At 41.2% G+C, this 20,459-nt stretch overlaps 1 protein-coding gene across 3 annotated transcripts; it reads left to right on the top strand.

The window, feature by feature from the left end:
- The first annotated feature begins 11,026 nt into the window (after positions 1–11,026).
- Positions 11,027–14,241, top strand: LOC109074091 (gastrula zinc finger protein XlCGF8.2DB-like). 3 transcript variants are annotated; one of them, XM_042750119.1, is made up of 3 exons: positions 11,027–11,371; positions 11,710–11,818; positions 13,097–14,241. In XM_042750119.1, exons 2-3 carry the CDS (start codon positions 11,710–11,712, stop codon positions 13,813–13,815), a joined length of 828 nt encoding a protein of 275 aa, XP_042606053.1. In that variant the 5' UTR covers positions 11,027–11,371; the 3' UTR covers positions 13,816–14,241. The 3 variants fall into 3 exon arrangements, with proteins under 3 accessions (XP_042606053.1, XP_042606052.1, XP_042606051.1); XM_042750118.1 differs by lacking the exon at positions 11,027–11,371 and adding an exon at positions 11,452–11,601; XM_042750117.1 differs by lacking the exon at positions 11,027–11,371 and having other exon boundaries at positions 11,452–11,818.
- The last annotated feature ends 6,218 nt before the right edge of the window (positions 14,242–20,459 follow it).

Here is a 20,459-nt window from a genome sequence, read left to right as displayed (position 1 = left end):
CATGGGGCATTAGGTCTTCATTTACACACAAGTGGGAAAGGCGCATTAAGATGCACTTTGATGAATTATGCGAAGACCAGCGTCTGCAAAACGCCAAGGAGTAATTTAGGGTGTCAGTTTTTTGCGCAACGATTGACACATGTACAGGACAACTACAACGCAGTTTCTGGGGAATGAATGAAGTGGCAAGGCGCTTTAGGTTTTTGTGCCCTGGTCCACTGCTGCGTTTTTCTGACAACGACCTGTTTCAAATATTAAATGCTTTAGCAGTTCAGTATACTGACGACCTGTCATCAGACTTTGCCATGCAATTGTTATCGTTCAGAAATGCACTGAAGCCCAAAATACAGGAGATTGAGTGTGGCTCCATTGCAGATCTTGCGCAGCTGTTGTTTATTAAACACCACTCTATCCTGCCCAGTGTCCCCGATGTTGCAACAGCTCTCAAATTGTTTTTGACTTTACCTGTAACGGTTGCAACTGCTGAAATTTCAGTCTGACTAAAAAGAGATATCAAAATCACTACGCATATTTGTAATGATATTCAATAATAACATCAAATGCATTAATGCAATGATAATTTTCCACATTCATTACTGTTAAATCAGTTATGTAAATGGGGGAGATGGACTAAGTAGTATATTGCAGCAGGTACAGAACACATTTTCATACGTGGCATGGCATCACTGCTGGTGGGAGGGGCCCCATTGTCTTCTTTGCGGGGGGGCCTCAGAGATGTGCGGTACGCCACTGAAAATGGTCTTAGAGAAAAGTGGTTATGCGGCTCCAGGGCAAGACCAACTGTGTTATGCTATGTTTAGACAATTACCAGACAAATTTATGGAAATTACATGAAGGCTGTTTAATAGGATATGGAGAAAAGGCAAATTGCCTCATAACTGGAAAAGTGCTCTGATATTGCCTTTTAGTAAGCCCGGTAATAGTTCGTAGACTGTCATATTATTTAGAACAGAGAGGATTGATTTGTTCACAACAAAGTGGTTTTCGTAAAGGTAGGTCTACAATAGATGCCCTAGTGAAATTTAGTAATGAAGCTGAAAAAAGCAATTAGTATGAAAGAGGTCATGGTTATAGTATACTTTGATATAGAGAAAGCCTATGACTCTATGTGGAGAGAAGGACTACTGATTAAGTTACATAATATGGGTATTGGTGGAATTATAACTGGATTTTAGACTTCTTATCAAATCGGACATTTTGTGTTAAACTTGGAGATGATGTTTCAAATGATTTTAATATAGTAAATTGTATTTTGCAAGGTAGTTCTATTAGTCCAAATCTGTTTAACATCATGATAAATGATATATTTGAGAATGTTGAAAAAAATATTAGACATGATTAATAATATTCAGAATGCTATAATAAGAATTGAAAGATGGACATATGACTTGGGATTTAAGATGTCAGTTGATAAATCTTATAAATTACTTTATCCTTATAAAAATACCCAAGAATGCTTGAAAGAACACAGACCTTGTCTTCAGGTTTCCTTAGTCAATGTTTCTCTATCTGCATTTTATTTATAGCGTCACTGGATAACTCTGTCCATATTTGTGATTCCCTGGAGCATTACTTCTACTATGCATACAGTATTTTGGAGTGTTCTGCGCAAGGGGCCCCTCCCGGCTTCCAGTATGAATTAAAACAGTCATGTGGTACACTGCTCACAACAACACCTATTTTGGGTAAAAATAGGAGAAGATAATACTTTATTATCTAAAAAACAGGATCTCCTAAATTATTGTCACTGATATCGTTATCGCAATAAATATCAGAAAATTGTTGTGATACATTTTAAGCCCATATTTCCCCATCCCTAGCTGTCGCAATGAAGCTCCCCAGCCAGTCGTTGAAGTGTCCGTCATGACCACTTTCCGCCGCAAGACCAGACACATCTGGGCGCCGCGTTGATACAGGTCGGGGTTCCAGGCATGGTCCGTTTTCCGCGCCCTTCTCAGTACTTGTGTTTTCAAACATATCTGGAGGGGGAATTTCTTCGTGCCACATCCACAGCTCAGCCTGAATGCATTTCAGAGCGGACATTAAATCTCTTATTGCACATCCTGACTCAGATGCGCTCTCATCGAGATCGAGTCCAACTGCACGTGTGTCCCTTCACTTCAGAGTGCTCCTCTGGAGTGTGGGCCCATCCTTCTTGGACGCCGTTTAGGGACATCGCCTCATCAAGACTGTTGTCAGTCCCCCGCCACACAGAACGAGATCATCTCCGAAGCACCAGGGGCGGGTTCAAAGACTCTCTTCTGTTTCAACACACCGGAGAGCAAGGGGGAGTGAATCGCGACCTTCCTGCGGGGTCTCCCATGTGCGGATGTCATCCCACCAGCGGCTCACTGGCGGCAGTGGACATTGAACATAACATAAATACAGAGCAGACTGATATGGGCAGGGCAGGGCAGGATGCTCTGTGGCTGAAACTAGCCATGCAGCACAGCAAGTATTCTATTAGAATGATTCTTTTAGGCTATTTTTTTTTCTTTCAGGATAATTTTTATGTATAGCTTGTTTGCAATCACGTGATTCTCATGACGCGCAAAATTCAGATGGAGGGCAGAAAGCAAAAAAGCTTGATCCTATCCGCACTCACCTTTTTCAAGCCATTTCTTTTTTAGTTATACCTGCGCTCACTTACATCATTAACATCTCCTCTTCACACTGGCACTTTTCCCACATCATTTAAGCAGGCTTGTGTAACCCCACTGCTTAAGAAAAACTCTTTAAATCCAGCACTTTTAGAAAACTACAGAGCAGCATCCCTTCTTCCATTCATTGCAAAGACACTTGAGTGAGTTGTGTTCATATAAGAGAATGGTTCCATGGTAGAATAATGAATGGAAAAATGCAATAAAAGAAAGAAATTGTGTTTTATTTTATTTAATCTAATATTTGAGTCAAGACAATTTGATTGATTACCAAAGAAAGAAAGCTAAGGCATAGAAAAATAATTAAGTCATCAAAAAGCTATTGATGAAATAGATCTGAATGATGTATGGTCAATGATTAAAAAGATGACTGGGAAAAGGAAATCTGTTAAAATCTCTTGTTGGTAGTTGGAGAATACTTGGCTAAAAACTTATTAGGTAAGAAGTTGCAAGTATTCATAGTGGAAGTCACTTAGATGAAGTGCATAAGCAACAGAAAGATGATATTATTAGAAAATGTTCTGATGTATTAAGGAAAAAGGACACGGACGGATCAAACACTTGACATGGAATTCACAACACGAGTTGAAAATGGCCAGTGGTGTATGGGACACCCCCGCAGCCCCCGCAGGACATTTCTAAAAGGCATTCCCATACCACATATACAGGTGCTGGGTCATATAATTAGAATATTCTCAGTTGATTTATTTCACGAATTCCATTCAAAAAGTGGAACTTTGTATATTATATTCATTCATTACACACAGATATATTTCAAATGTTTATTTCTTTTAATTTTGATGATTATAACTGACAACTAAGGAAAATCCCAAATTCAGTATCTCAGAAAATTAGATTACTTAAGACCAATACAAAGAAAGGATTTTTAGAAATCTTGGCCAACTGAAAAGTATGAACATGAAAAGTATAGTACAGCACTCAATAAGTAGTTGGGGCTCCTTTTGCCTGAATTACTGCAGCAATGAGGCGTGGCATGGAGTTGATCAGTCTGTGGCACTGCTCAAGGTGTTATGAGAGCCCAGTTTGCTCTGATAGTGGCCTTCAGCTCTTCTGCATTCTTTGGGTCTGGCATATCGCATCTTCCTCTTCACAATACCCCATAGATTTTCTATGGGGTTAAGGTCAGAGCGAGTTTGCTGGCCAATTAAGAACAGGGATACCATGGTCCTTAAACCAGGTACTGGTAGTAGCTTTGGCACTGTGTGCAGGTGCCAAGTCCTGTTGGAAAATGAGAATCTGCATCTCATAAAGTTGGTCAGCAGCAGGAAGCATGAAGTGCTCTAAAATTTCCTGGTATATAGCAGGCATTGACCTTGGACCTCAGAAAACACAGTGGACTAACACCAGCAGATGACATGGCACCCCAAACCATCATTGACTGTGGAAACTTTACACTGGACCTCAAGCAACATGGATTGTGTGCCACTAATCTCTTCCTCCAGACGGCAGTCAAACCTGTGACTTCCCCCCCGTGAACTCGTACTAGGTCGATGTACCTCCCAGTTTCCGAGCCTCTGACGTTACATAGCCCGTGAAACAACAATGGCAGCCTACGGATAATATTGCCTATGGATGCCGTGTTTTATGCAGGTGGTACACGCTGAAAAATAGATTTTAGGATAATATAACATTGCAATAAAATTAATAATCTACCTACAATTCTTTGCACTCAGAAAGTTTGGCTTGACTTGCCTGGAACGCTACAAAGTCGTGAGTCGTGGTTTGAAGTCCATGATTTACGGGCTCAAATACCTGCCTGGAACGCAGCATGAGTCCTGAGGCATCACCCTGCATAGACCTGCTTTCATCTATAGCTCAAAATCGAAAAACTCACTACTCCCCCCACTATCATGAATGCAGTGTCCCCGATGTTGCAACAGCTCTCAAATTGTGTTTTTGACTTTACCTGTAACGGTTGCAATTGCTTAAATTTCAGTCTGACTAAAAAGAGATATCAAAATCACTACGCATATTTGTAATGATATTCAATAATAACATCAAATGCATTAATGCAATGATAATTTTCCACATTCATTACTGTTAAATCAGTTATGTAAATGGGGGAGACGGACTAAGTAGTATATTGCAGCAGGTACAGAACACATTTTCATACGTGGCATGGCATCACTGCTGGTGGGAGGGGCCCCATTGTCTTCTTTGCGGGGGGGCCTCAGAGATGTGCGGTACGCCACTGAAAATGGTCTTAGAGAAAAGTGGTTATGTGGCTCCAGGGCAAGTCCATCTGTGTTATGCTATGTTTAGACGATTACTAGACAAATTTATGGAAATTACATGAAGGCTGTTTAATAGGATATGGAGAAAAGGCAAATTGCCTCATAATTGGAAAAGTGCTCTGATATTGCCTTTTAGTAAGCCTGGTAAAACCCCAGACAATGCAGGGAATTACAGGCCTATAGCGTTAACATGTCACTTGTGTAAATGGATGGAATAGGTAATAGTTTGTAGACTGTCATATTATTTACAACAGAAAGGATTGATTTGTGCTCAACAAAGTGGTTTTCGTAAAGGTAGATCTACAATAGATGCCCTAGTGAAATTTAGTAATGAAGCTGAGAAAAGCAATTAGTATGAAAGAGGTCATGGTTATAGTATTCTTTGATATAGAGAAAGCCTATGACTCTATGTGGAGAGAAGGACTACTGATTAAGTTACATAATATGGGTATTTGGTGGAATTATAACTGGATTTTAGACTTCTTATCAAATCGGACATTTTGTGTTAAACTTGGAGATGATGTTTCAAATGATTTTAATATAGTAAATTGTATTTTGCAAGGTAGTTCTATTAGTCCAAATCTGTTTAACATCATGATAAATGATATATTTGAGAATGTTGAAAAAAATATTAGACATGATTAATAATATTCAGAATGCTATAATAAGAATTGAAAGATGGACATATGACTTGGGATTTAAGATGTCAGTTGATAAATCATGTTACATGCTCTTTACCAGGAAAAGAAAGTTAGGAAACATACAGCTTAAACTACATGGTCAAAGTATGGAAAGTGTAACAAAGTTCAAATATTTAGGATTATGGTTTGATGAGAAATCAAAAAAATGTTAAACTGATTGAAACTAAATGTATTAAAGTACTAAATCTTACGAGATCAGTTTCGGGATATGATTGGGGCACAGATAAACAGACATTACTTGATATATACAGGGCCTTAATAAGATCATGTATAGACTATGGGTCTATGCATGCTAAGAGTGTCTTGGAAAATCTAGACAGAATACAGTTCAGAGCTCTTAGTATTGGTGCTATTAAAACAACTACTAATGTGCTATACTTGTAGAAACTAAAGAATTACAACTATACTTAAGATGGCCAAAGCTGTCACTGACATACTGGGTTAAGTTAAAAGGATTGTGAAAGAACAACCAGCTACAGAGGTCTTATATGATTGCTGGGAGTATTTGCAAGAACGAAAAGATAAAGGATTCGTTTGGAATATTAATACAGTATTTTTAGACTATATTACGTTTTAGCTGTTATTAATCGTGGAGGGTAGGTTTGGAGATGTTGGTTCATGTGGGGGTCGTTATTGGTGAGAACATCGTCGTGACCCGTGTCTGAAGCATACAATGAAAAACACCAACGAGTTGGCTGGCGACAGCCTCTGACGTCGCTACCGGTGCGACTATAAAACAGGCACCGGGAAAACACGTCATTCACTTCTTCGTCTGAAGCTTGCGTCCGAATCATGGCATGGAGCTAGAGGACGCAGTGTCTCGTTCCCTACTCAGGGAACCATGGTTACATTCGTAACCTGAGACGTTCCCTTTCAAGGGAACTTCGAACTGTGTCCTCTAGGGGTCGCTATGGGGAACAGTATACCCACGCCGCCATGCTGAGGGGAGTGCAGGCCAGAATCATGGCGAACACTAAGTACCAACTCTACCATTTCAATGGGAGTTGCCCCCGGGACGTTTAGACGGCTGTCTGTGACAATACCCCTTACGGCCAAAGGCCTACGCTACATACGCAACTTAATTGTTAGGGCCTCAGCCCGGTGGTAGAGCTAAAGGCTTGGAATCAGGAAAGATTCCTTTAAAGGGATACGGCTAAGAACCTAGCATTTTATACTAAGTCTTGCCTGTCACACAGGGGCTACAGCTTGCTTCCGCAAAAGCTTGCAGAAGGAGATGTCTCAACAGATCTCCAGTAGCAACACCCTGTTTAGATAGGTATCCGAGGATACATGGGTGGAGTGGCGCCCAAGATGAACGGGGCTTTTACCAACTCAAGAAAGGACATGAAGCAACCGCGCGAAGCCCTCACCGTATAGGATTTTAGAAAGAACGCAGAGTACTAGCGTGCGAACTTACCACAGTGTGGATTTCAGAAAGTGTGCAAAGACTTCACGTGCACACTTACCATAGCATGGATTTTCAAATACTGTTCTAAGGAAGGGCTCTCATGTCACTCTGATAGAGGAGCTCATAGATGGAATGGTGCATCTCAAAACAGTATGTTTGAGAGTCATCAACTCGATCTGTGGAAATAATGCTGGAGCACTCTGGGGAAAAACAGTGAACTCAGTCTCATACGAGAGGAGAACTCCTGAATCCAGAGTAGCACGCTCATAGGCGACCCTTCTTGGAAAAGGGGAGCACTGTTAAACTACCACGAGAATCGCCGAATAGCCCCTCATGTTGAGGGAAGCGATGCTTGAAGTGTATAAATGAATACACACTGGCTGAATGGAGCCCAAGGAACCAAGGTCTAATCATCTCAAGAAAGGGAACGAGGCAGAGCGCGTAGCCCTTACCATACAGGATTTCAGAAAGTGTGCAGAGTCTTGCGTGCACACTTACCAATATGTGGATTTTTAGAAAGTGCGCAAAGTGTTCACGTGCACACTGACCACCATGTGGTTTTCAGAAAGTATACAGAGCTTAGCGTGTGTACCTAAAGGTTACTAAGCATCGCAGAGGCGCTGAACCGCACGGGAGAGGCAAGCTCAAATTTTACAAACCTCTAGCGAGGGGAGCATCACCTGAGGCAGCATATACAAGAAGACTTCTGTAACTGCCACCTTCACTTCCCGCTGGATGCGACAGCACCTAAGCGGCCAGGTCACCCTGAGGGGACATCCATGAAATTCCCTGCAGTGCTGTGCCAGGCCTGATGATCAAGGAGGCTCCCGCAGAAACCTGTGATCTCAGCCGTCTAATACCGGAACATGAAGCCGGATGGCTGGTGCTGACGAGTGTTTAGTAAACACTGTAACTGAGCAGTGCAAAGGAAACTCACAGAGTTTATTAGTAGACACATAACCACAGCAATTTACACATAAGTATATACAGAAAGGGTTATTTTTATACTCCCACCCTCCTGCGCTGGGAGCCCCGCTCAAGGGGCGCCTCCTTTTAGTTCCGGACCCAGTAAGGTGGTTGTTTATTCTCATTATAGGTCCAGCATAGGAGACTGTTATGCTTAGAGGTTTCCACCTAACCTCGATCAGGAAGCGGTTGGTTACAGGGGAATTAGGAAGGGGAGGATAAAAGCAGAAGTTAAAAAAATCCCTAAAGGGAACGACCTCAGTATCACTCTGACTCAGACGAGAACGCTGCCTTGTCTGGATCACATCCCTTAGGTTCTGCTTACCTCCTTGTGACCCCACAATTCCTCTTACCCCTGCCTGCAGGTGGGGGAGGAGCGCGAGTCGTGACACTAGCCTCCTGTGCCCGTCGTTGATCCTCAGATCGAGACAGGCCAGGACCCCTATGTTGTTCGGGCTCAGACCTGGAGCAGCGGAGTGGGCCTTCGTCTCCCCGAACTTCTCGATCAACGTCTCAACGGAAATACCGAAAAGTTCAGAAGGCGAAACCTGAGCATCGAGAAGAAAGCCTTATCTTTCTTCCCGATGTCTGCCAGGTTCATCCACAGAAGTCTCTCCGCCACCACTATGGCCGCCATAGTCCTGCGCTTGGCAAAGGCGGCCTGCTTGGTAGCCCGGAGAGAGGCCTGTGGTGCGGCACAGCTCGGCTACCTGATCAGGAAAAAGGCCTTCGCCTCTATCCAGGTCTCTTAGCAGATCAGTCTGATATGTTTGAAGCACCACCATCGTGTGTAATAAAGCCACAGCCTGACCTGCTGCTGCATATGCCTTGCCATTTAAGTGAGATATATTTCTTGAAGGGGCTTAGATGGCAAGGAGGGAGATTAATTAGTGGGCATCCTCTCATAGCCGTTTTCGTGCATCGCCTCGATGTCGGCAAAACTCTTATGCCGAAACCGATGGATGCGAGAAGAAAACGGCCTCTTTCATTTCCTTTCGATCTCTGTATGGAGATATGGCAGAAATGGAAGGCTCACCTGAGTTGGAGGGCTATGGTCGGAAAGATAACACTCATCGAGGCGCGATCCATAAACTCCAACAGCTCTACATACGCAGGGCAGGAGAACTGAGAAGCCTCAGCTTCTTCACCATCCTCAAATATCTCCTGCTTTTCCTGGGTAAAAACCCAGCAGAGCACTAACCTCACTATCAGATAGTGTTAAAGATATAACATCATCCTCCCGAGGCTCTCTCTCCTCCGCCCCCATTATGAGCGCGAAAGGGAAAGTCCCTTTTTAAACCATTCAGACAGATCCACCTGAAATTCTCACGAGCTCATTCTCCTCCGTGCCTCAGCAGCGGCGGGTCCTGAACCGCGGGAAGCAGATGGCTGCCTTTTTTTCCTCGGAAAGGGAGACGAACGAGAGCGGAGCTTTTTCCTTCAAAAAACGCTCGCAATGCACGCAGATTGCCTCCACAAAGACATTGCGTGCGTGCTCTTTACCCAAACAAATGACGTGTGTGTCATCGGGTGTCAAATAACGCCGACACGGATGCACACATTGTCTAAACGCTTGCTAGTAGTCGCCATGATAGACAGAGAAAGAGCGCTCTTACCGGTTCTTTCAGATGCACGCTTCAAACAAAACAGTCAGTTTTGAAGACGAAGAAGAGAATGACGTGTTTTGCCGGTGCCTGTTTTATAGTCGCACTGGTAGTGACGTCAGAGGCTGTCGCCGGCCAACTCGTTGGTGTTTTTTCATTGTATGCTTCCGACACGGGTCACGACGAGGTGTTCCCCCATAGCGACCCCTAGAGGACGCAGTTCGAAGTTCCCTTGAAAGGGAAATATGGTTTAAAGAGATTTGAGTATGGCCCAAATATGGCATGGGGTAATGTTCCTCCATGGATATTTCTAGTTCCCAATGTAGACTTGAAACTTGTAGAACTAAAGAAAGAATGGACTGGAATAATGATAATATTGGATATTTTGTTCAAGAATATGTTAAGCAGAACTACTATCAGTATATACCAATATTCACTGATGGATCTAAAGATTCAAGGAATGATCATGTAGGAGTGTACATATCAAAGTTTGATGTAACCATATGCAAAATAATTAATGACAAATTATCTGTATTTACAGCCGAAGTAGTAGCCATAATTTTAGGATTGCAATGGGTAGAAGAAGTAAGACCTCAAAGAGTTATTACCTGTTCGGACCCTGTCACAGCTTTAATATTAATAGTTTGAATTTAGCTGAAACAATAAGAGATGATTTAAACAAAGCGATATCCATGATAATGTTAAATATAGAGAGAATTGGAATTAATCTCCAGTTTTGTTGGGTTCCAGGTCATACTGGTGTGGAGGGCAAAGAGATAGCAGATTTGACTGCAAAGAATGCACTGAAATTAAAGGACGAGGAAATAATGAAAGTCCCATTTGGTAAAGGTGAGGCCAAATCATTAATTAAAACAAAAGTGAGAGAATCATGGCAGAAAAAGTGGGACATAGATAACAAAGGGCAATATTATTATAGTATTCAGAAATCGATTAATGTGTGATTATATCAAGATTAAGACTTACTGGACATACTGGTTTAAAATCAACCCTGTTTTTAATGGGAAAATGCATATTAGATAATTGTGATTGTAATTTTCCAGTAAATGTGGAGCATATCATTATAAGGTGTAAAAAAATATAATTCAGAAAGAAGGATCTTGCAAGATAAGATATACAAGTTGGAACAAGAATGGAGTTTGAAGGGGATTTTGGGGGCAGATGAGAAAATGTGGGAATGTAGTAAGGCTCTTTTTGATTTTCTTAAAGATACAGGGTTAGAGCACAGTATATAGGTTTTTATTTATTTATTTATTTATTTATTTTATATATAATTATAACTGTGCTAAGTACATGAAGCCCTGAAGTTGCACACCCTGGTACAGTAGGTGGCAGTATGCACCTGAACAAGTTGGTTGCGCCCCGCCAATAAAACCAGAGAGAGAGAGAGCGAGAGAGAGATCATATAAACCAAGCAAAAGTAGGAGGAAAAAGGATAAATATGGCAAACAGGCAAGAAGAAGTAGTATACTCAAGGCTGAGATTAGGTCATACTAGATTGAATGATACATTGTAGACAATAGGGAAGAGTAATGGATTATGTAATGGAGATGTCAAACCAAGGAAGATGTAGAACATTTCTTGTTTAGATGCAATTAATACCACAAAAACAGGCAGAAATGGCAGGAAATGTAAGAAAATAAAATTGAAGATATTCTTGGAGAGCAAGGGATGGAAAGAAAAAGACTCGAGGCTTTGTTTATATTCCTCGAAAATACTGGATCCCCCCACCCCCCAAGTAAAGTATCTGTCAAGTCCCTTTACACACTCCTGTACAGTAGGTGGCGATATGCAATAAATAAATAGAAAAGAGAGAGAGAAAGAGCGAGAGAGAGAGAGAAACCATTAAACCTCAGAGGAAGAAGATTAGCTTAACCGTGTTCTCTGTTGTTTTGTTGTGATGCTGGCTTAATACAAACGGATAGAAATGTTGTTTCTGTAAATAGAAAATTACAGTTTTTGAATCAGGTCAATAAATATCTGTAATATTCTCATCCTCATAGTTGTGACTAAGTTTTAAAGCAAGCAGGAATATCTGCAGGAGACTCATCTGAACTGAGATCTTCTGCTGTTAAGATGATGTTTGTTAAAGAGGAGAGTGAGGAGGACATGAGTGAACCAGAACCCGGGAGAACAAAACACGAGGAACCAGAACCCTGGAGAATAAAACACAAGAAACATGGAGGTTGGTGTTTAATCTTCATTCATCTTTGATTACTGTCTTAAATCAACATTTCATAGCTCTTATGGGAATGTGACTGAACTGACACCAAGAAGATTTTGAAATTGTAAAACTGTGTTGAACTCAGGGCATGTGAGACTGAATGTACAAATTTATTTAGTTTTTACGTTATTTGAAGTAAAGTCACTTGGACTATGGATATTTTCAACCACATGAATGTTTGCTTGTTCAGTAAGTTACATTTGACTGTGGATTCTTTGGTAAATAAAAACACAATGAACCTTTTACAGTACTTACATCATTTTTGCTTTTAGTTATGATGAAATTATTTCATGAGAGTGCAGAAAACCAGATGTGATGATGAGATCAAACAGACTGTGCTCATTACTGCAACCATGTGATGGGAGTAGATCTAAATATAACGCTAAATTAACACTTTTCATGACAGCTGTAAAAACACAGAAAAAGTATTTGACTGTATCACATATAATAGTTCCTATTCAAAGATGTTAGCCAGTCACAGCAGTGTGCATTTCCATTGAAGTCTCACAGCAAACACTCCCCTTCAAACAGAGCATTCAAATCAAAGACTAAAATCATCATTAATTTCTATGTAAAAACATTATAGGTGCAGGAAACATTATAAATAATAATAATAATAAATGCAGGTCATGACCCCTTTAAAAGTATTAAATTTGAAGTGCTGATACCTGCATATTCCCTGTAGACAGCAGTTAATTTAACATTAGGCCATGACTTGGGGTAAGTTGTGGCCTAATAGTTAGAGAGTTTGACTCCTAACCCTAAGGGTTAGGGTTCGAGTCTCATGCCGGGAATCCCACGACTGAGGTGCCCTTGAGCAAGGCACCGAACTCCCAACTGCTCCCCGGGCGCCGCAGCATAAATGGCTGCCCACTGCTCCGGGTGTGTGTTCACGGTGTGTGTGTGTGTTCACTGCTGTGTGTGTGCACTTTGGATGGGTTAAATGCAGAGCACGAATTCTGAGTATGGGTCACCATTCTTGGCTGTATGTCACGTCATGTCACTTTAACATCATGCACATTTGTGTTACATCTTCAGCCTATAGATGTGTAGTGCTTCTTTACAAAGTGACATCGCCAACTACTGGCCTGGCAGCATATTGCAGCTTTTTTAATCATTTTCATGGATCTGCGTGAACAGGGACAGTTTTGACAATGGTTTCGTCTGTACACAATTGTTTTCCTTTTATTTTTTTAAATGTCCCAATTGATTTTCATCACTTTAATGTTTTCATTTTAGGCCTGAAGAACGTGAACGAGGAAAGACACGATCTGAATGAGGTGGAGGAGAAATATCAGTGTCAGAAAGGTCATAATGTCACTGCTGGAGAAAAATCAGTGAGTTGTAGCATTCAAAAAACAGAAGTCAAAAAGCCTTTCAGCTGCTCTGAGTGTGGAAACACTTACAAACAGAAAGAAGGCCTTAAGAAACATATGAGAATTCATAGTGGGGAAAAGCTTTTTACCTGCTCTCAGTGCGGAAACACTTTCACGTGTAACGAAAACCTTAAGAATCACATGTTAAATCATGCTGGAATAAAGCCTTTTATCTGCTTTCAGTGTGGAAAGAGTTTTACACAGAAAAGGCAACTTAAGGATCATATGCATATTCACACTTCAGAAAAGCCTTTCACCTGCTCTCAGTGTGGAAAGACTTTCACTCGTAAAACAAACCTTAAGAAGCACATGTTAATTCATAATGGAGTAAAGCCTTTCACCTGCTCTCATTGTGGAAAGAGTTTTACACAGAAAGGGCACCTTAAGAATCATTTGGTTACACACTCATCAGAAAAGCCTTTTAGCTGCTCTCACTGTGGAAACACTTTCACACGTAAAACACACCTTGAGAATCACATGTTAATTCATTCTGGAATAAAGCCTTTCAGCTGCTCTCACTGTGGAAAGTCTTTCACACGTAAAGGATACCTTGAGACTCACATGTTAAGTCATGCTGGGTAAAAGCCTTTCAGCTGCTCTCAGTATGGATATGTTAATGAAGATTTAATCATCACGTGAGAATTCACACTGAAGAGATGCCTTACCAGACAATTCATACAAATTAAAAGCCTCACATCAGTCCTGTTTGTGGCAGGATATTTCTACAGGTTTTAAAAGTGTGAAAAACTTGTGTGCTGTGTAGGGATGGATATTGTTAAGGTTTTAAGATATTACTGCTCTTACTGATACTGTTGATCCATTTGGTATTTTTACTGGTTCTTTTTTTATTTAAACAAAAATCTGAGACCCTTTGGCTCAATTCGCAAGATGTGAGCTGTTTCTCTCAAAACTATAAAACTATGAAATATGTTCAAGCTCTCTGAACAATCTTGTTCTGTTGACATGTAACACACTGCTACAGAAATAAATGTACTGTATGAATTCAAATGTGCATATTATTTTTCTGTGTACAATAATATAGACTTTTCCTAGTAAACTTTTGCCCACCATTGAAATCAACCGGTGAACACATCCATGTGGGGCCCAGATTGGTTGCACCTAGGGCTAAGTCAGTTTCGTCCCATAAAAGAACACGTCATCTTCTGAGAATCACTATTTGCTGGCGATTTTTATTCTATTTAATTGTGCAAAAAATATGCTGAAAAATTAACCAAACACAGCAAACTTATGGCAAGGTAACACCTCATTCACACTACAAGCGACACACCATGACAAAGCGACACGATCCCATTCATTTCAATAAAGAGCCAGCTATTTCTGGTGGATTCAGATTTTTATGGTGACACGATGGAAAGTGGACATTGTTGGGAGGTTTTAGTTGTTTCCCATTTATGATGTTTCCTCAAGGGATTACTGCAACAGAGTGAACAAAGGTCAAATAAAAACATATCTTACCTCAAGTTTTACCTCAAATATTGACAGTCCATACTGTCCTCTTCATGCAATCCAGATATGTGCTCACTGATAGGTTTTCTTTTTTGGGCTTTTCTGATGACAAGGCACCCACAGCAAAACACGTCATTTGGTAATTTTGTTTATGCTATCTTCTTGAAGATAGCACACACATTGTTATAGATGGCAAGCAATGAATGGTCAGGTAGCAATGTGTAGCCTGACTTTTTTTTTTGTACATGTAATGTCAAGATTCTGAGAGTCAAAATCACATCATAACCAACAAAAATATTGTGTAGTCTGAAGCCAGCATTAGAAATACAATCCTGTGTATTGGATCCTGTGACAAGATACACATTAAGACAGAATAAAACAGATATGCACATTTTCATTTATTCATTTTTTACATATACTTAACTTTATCCTTCTGAATCATGCTGTCTTTTGATTGATTTCTTTGTGAAATCCTTCATCCACACAGGTGGTTTTGTCCTGACAAGTCCTTGGTGGATTTCATGAGCCAGGTTGACCAGAGTTGAATGGAGGAAAGCAGGTTTAACAAAATGGTGCTCACCTCACATTATCAGTCCATCGTGCACTGATAACTCATCACTGATTAAGTAGAATGATGACAGGTCTGGTTTGACATCCTTCCTGTTGTGTGGCCATCCCTTCAGTATTTTCGCTCAAAGCAAACTTAGCTCAGACAGGATTCAGACAAAGGGGACAGTGCATTCTTCAACATCTGTATGAAGTTGTCAAATCCCTGCCAAAAGCATAGTCAGATGCATAAGTTGACAACAGTTGGAATAGAGCAACAAATTCAAACAAATTGCATTTCTCACAAGAGCATGCAGTGGCTCCACTTCTGTAGTAAAGTTCAGTAAGAATTTCTGTGCCAAGAAATTAATCTAAGCAACAAATGAAGAGAAGGTAAGTTGTGTTGAGTCTGAGAATTGAAAGTTGCTTTGATGCGAGCTGCATCAGGCAAGATTCAGTTTCCTAGATCATATAAACCATAAATTTGAAAGATGTCTGTTTGAATGTGCATTTCTGCATGTTTACTCTGCAAACAAGCCTGCCCTGGCCCTTGACGGGCCCACTTAAGGCTGATAAGGCACTTAACTTCTGCGTCGGACCTATGCCGTAACCTTTACGCTGTAGGCTATGCGTCAGTTTTTATTTATACTTCTGCGTCGTTGTACGCATCGACGTGCAGTACATATGCACGTGTCCACGGGCATGTTGCTGGTGTAACCTGCAGAACCACGGCAAAAGCCGAAGAAGAAGCGGCTCGTCGGAGAAGCATTATAGCCGTGACTGCAGCAAATAAATATCAAATCATTAAATCATTATTTAACACTACAAAAAGGAGACAACATTGGAACAGGAGAAGATATGGCATTCTTTCAATCTCCACAAGGACTTGTACCACAGCAGATCAAAACTGTTTGTCGCGGACAACTACTGATGTATGACCAAGATGGCAGCGCGTACACATCGTGAGGCTCGGCGTGTCTCAAGTTTTTGCAATTTTGCAGTATTTTTTCTGCTCATCTTGGGTCTGTTCATACTGAACATCTTTGCTTTAACATCATACACCCGACGGGAGCTTTTGGATATTGGTGAGGACTTTTCCAACAGTTTTATCACCAATCTTCGACTCATCCCTGAGATCTCCAGAATGCCCGAGGTTTATCACCAATCTTGGGCCGGGCGGAAGTGCTCGCAGGCAGTGTTGAGATCGTAAACAAAGGCGGGGGAAGCGCGGAGGTCTAAGAGCTAAGCTAAAGCTAACACCACTCCGGCTCTCTTTACCCAGCATTTTCCTCGCTAATGTGCGGTCACTGGTAAACAAAATGGACCTGAGTTATTTAGAATGACCGAGGCATGAGTTATTTTAATTGGTTTCAATGTCATTGTTTTTTTAGGAGATTGGATTTTTATGGTTTTCTTAGGGTCACCTGGACACCGCGGATGAATGGACACCCAGGTGAGTTAAACAAGAGGAAACGTGGACCAGTACATCTAGGTTCATAAGGAGCAGTAGTGAGAGATTGAAAAAACAGACAGCCAACAAAGGTAAGTTCAAATTATATTGAAAAATTTATATCAAGGCAAATGATAAATAAAAAGAATTAACAATTTTTTTTCTCTTTCAGGTAAAAGCAGAAACAATGGAAAAGACTGATGATCAACAAAATAACAATGAAATTACTGATTGATAATAAATGCAAGGAAGGAAAAGACTGATGATCAACAAAATAACAATGAAATTACTGATTGATAATAAATGCAAGGAAATAAACCTTATCCTTTTAGGACTTATTTCTTTTAAGTCTTTTTGAAATCAAGACTTGTAGTATATTACTTCTAGTTTAGTGTATTTAGTATTAGTATAGTTTAATTTTATTTTTACCTAATTTTCTTTTAGATGTTTTAATTATTTATTTGAATCATTTTAGATTTTAGGTTCCTTAACTGAAACCTACACTGGTCTATTTCAATTGTTTGAGTTCTCTGTAGCTTTAAATTTGAATGTGATATTCAAATAGACAATTCAGAAAAAAATAAAAAAATAACTTACATTCCAAATATTTCACCCATTAATGCTTGTATTCAAATTATAAAAATTATCTTCAAATTAAAATTGTACAGGTATTGAAAAATTAAAATGTTTGTATTTAGTTAGTTCAAAAATAAATTAATTCATTTATTTTTTTTTAAATGTCTGTGTATTAATTAGGAAAACCAATCGTCCATACCCGAATGAGACGTTAGATGCAATGATCCAGGCCTTCTTCTGTCGTATTGAACAGAATAGCACATAAGAAGAAAAAAAAAGAGTTTGACGTCTGTTCACTCACATATTTTTTCCTCCGTCCGGGGAAAACTAGCAGTGAATCCGCTGAAATCGTTCGGTGGTTTCATTGTAATTGAGATTCGCTGGGAGGCTCGCCATGTTCCATGCGGTGATGAGCTCAGTCTGCGTCATCGCCGTGTTCACGTTGAAAAAAACTCAAAAATAACTCAAAATCACTCAAGAAACAAAATAAAGTTCAGTTCAAAGGAAAATCAATGTTTTTCTAGACGCTTTATCTGGTTTCAATTTCAATTACTAATATTTTCAGTCAGAATGATCTCTGCCGATATTTCTGTTTGCATCTCCTCTCTCTCTTCGCGCGCTGGTGACGTCATCCGCTTGCTTCACGTTGTGCCTCTCCTGATAGGTCGGCAGTGAACTCCACCTCACTTTCTCTTAAAGGCAACATAACATTCAACTATGTACAATTCTTACATTCTCAACATAAGAAAAATAACAAGAAAAGAAAAAAAAAAAGAAAACACTTTGATCATTTATGAAAAGTTTTAACTTTGAATTTATAAATTTAGTTATTAATTTACTTTCCTTTTATTTCTTCGCGCTGGTTTATTTATTTTTGCTTATTCTTATGTCTATTTGTAATCACTCTGGGTTACAGCTACACAGCAACGTACCCAATAATGCTATTGAGCTAGCCAGACACTACACGCTCTAGGCAGGTAGAATGGCAGATGACTCCGGCAAGACAAGAGGACTGTGCATTTATGTTAACAAAGCTTGGTGTACGAACACTGTCATTGTTGGGAGACACTGCTCAGCTAACCTAGAGTTTCTCATGGTTAAATGTAGACCTTTTTATCTGCCGCGGGAGTTCACTTCCACCATTATAACAGCAGTCTATATTCCACCGGATGCTAATGCCAAGCTTGCTCTGAACGAACGATGCGGCCATTAGTAAACAACAGACTGCTCACCCGGAGGCTGCTTTTATTGTTGCGGGTGATTTTAATCACTGCAAATTAAAGATAGTGCTCTCCAAATTCCATCAGCATGTTTCCTGCCACACCAGAGGAGACAAAACCTTAGATCATGTTTACACAAACATTGAAGGAGCTTACATCACGACCCCCCTCCCCCACCTCGGACAGTCTGATCACCTTTCTTTGTTTCTCACCCCTAAGTATTCACCCCTCATCAACCGTGTGAAGCCATCAGTGAGGACCATCAAAGTGTGGCCAACTGGAGCAGATTTCAATACACGGACTGGAGTATGTTTGCTTCTCAGGCTGCCTGTGGCTCTCACACGGACATTGATATCTATACCTCCACTGTACTGGATTACACAACACCACCATTGACAGTGTTACAACAGAAAAACAGATCACAACATACCCTAATCAGAAGCCATGGATGAACAAGGAGGTGCGACTTCTGCTGAAAGCCCGCAACACTGCCTTCAGGTCAGATGACGCTCAGACCTACAACAAATCCAGGGCTAACCTGAATAGGGGCATCAAAAAGGCCAAGTACTGCTACAAGCTTAAGGTAGAGGAACACTTTTCCAACTCTGAACCCCAACGCATGTGGCAGGGCATCCAGGTCATCAGTGACTACAAGTAAAGCAACTCCGCTCCAACGGTCACGGACGTCTCCTTTCTTAACGAGCTAAATGACTTTTATGCTCGCTTCAACAGCGACATCAAGGAGATGGCCACCAAAATCACACACTCAGCAAACCACCAACCCATCAAACTCACCTCCACAGATGTCCACACTGCATTGAGCCGGATCAACGCACGCAAGGCTGCTGCCCCGGGCGGCATTCCTGGTCATGTTCTTAGGGCATGTGCTGAACAGCTTGCAGGGGTCTTCACAGACATTTTCAACCTGTCGCTTACCCAAGCAACTGTGTCAACATGTTTTAAGTCCACATCCATTGTGCCATTACCGAAACACTCCTCCCCAATGTGCTTAAATGACTACCGCCCCGTAGCACTCACACCCATCATTATGAAGTGCTTAGAGCGACTGGTTCTAGCACACCTCAAGGACTGCCTCCCACCCACACTGGAAACCACATCAATTTGCCTACCGTAAAAATAGGAGCACAGAGGATGCAGTATGCACAGTGCTGCGCTCTGAACTCACACACTTCGACAATAACAATAGGACATGTACGGGTGTTGTTTGTTGACTTCAGCTCAGCATTTAACACCGTCATTCCCTCCAAGCTGACCACAAAACTTGGAGACCTGGACATTAACACCTCCCTCTGCAACTGGATTATGGACTTTCTGACCAACAGATCTCAGCATGTTAGGTCAGGCCACACCTGCTCCACTACCATCACACTCAACACCGGCGTACCACTGGGCTGTGTGCTGAGCCCATTCCTCTACTCCCTGTACACCCACGACTGCAAGCCTGTGCATGGATCCAACTCCATCATTAAGTTTGCAGATGATACCACGGTGATTGGCCTCATCAGAGACAACGATGAGACTGCCTACAGGGAGGAGGTACAGCCCCTGGCCACATGGTGTGCTGACAATAACCTGCTCCTTAACACCAGCAAGACAAAGGAGCTCATTGTGGACTTCAGGAAGAAGAAAGGAAACACGCACGACCCCATCCACATTAACGGGTAGGTTGTTAAATGTGTCTCCAGCTTCAAGTTCCTAGGAACCACCATCTCGGAGGACCTGTCCTGGACTACAAACACCTCCAGCCTGGTCAAGAAGGCTCACCAGTGCCTCTTCTTCCTCAGGACACTGAAGAAGAACCAGCTGTCTTCAGCCATCCTGGTGATCTTCTACCGGTGTGCTATCGAGAGCATCCTGACCAGTTGCATCACAGTCTGGTATGGGAACTGCTCAGTGGCTGACCGCAAGGCACTGCAGAGGGCTTCAGGAGCCTCCGGACAAGGACC

Source organism: Cyprinus carpio, chromosome B23, assembly GCF_018340385.1.
Source record: "Cyprinus carpio isolate SPL01 chromosome B23, ASM1834038v1, whole genome shotgun sequence".
Classification (NCBI taxonomy): Eukaryota; Metazoa; Chordata; class Actinopteri; order Cypriniformes; family Cyprinidae; genus Cyprinus; species Cyprinus carpio.
This window is presented reverse-complemented; position numbering and strand designations above follow the sequence as displayed.

Coding starts and splice junctions, on each gene's coding strand:
- LOC109074091 (XM_042750119.1), top strand. CDS start 11,710: ATGATGTTTGTTAAAGAGGAGAGTGAGGAGGACATGAGTGAACCAGAA. Junction 11,819..13,096: donor AAAACACAAGAAACATGGAG/GTTGGTGTTTAA, acceptor TTTTCATTTTAG/GCCTGAAGAACGTGAACGAG.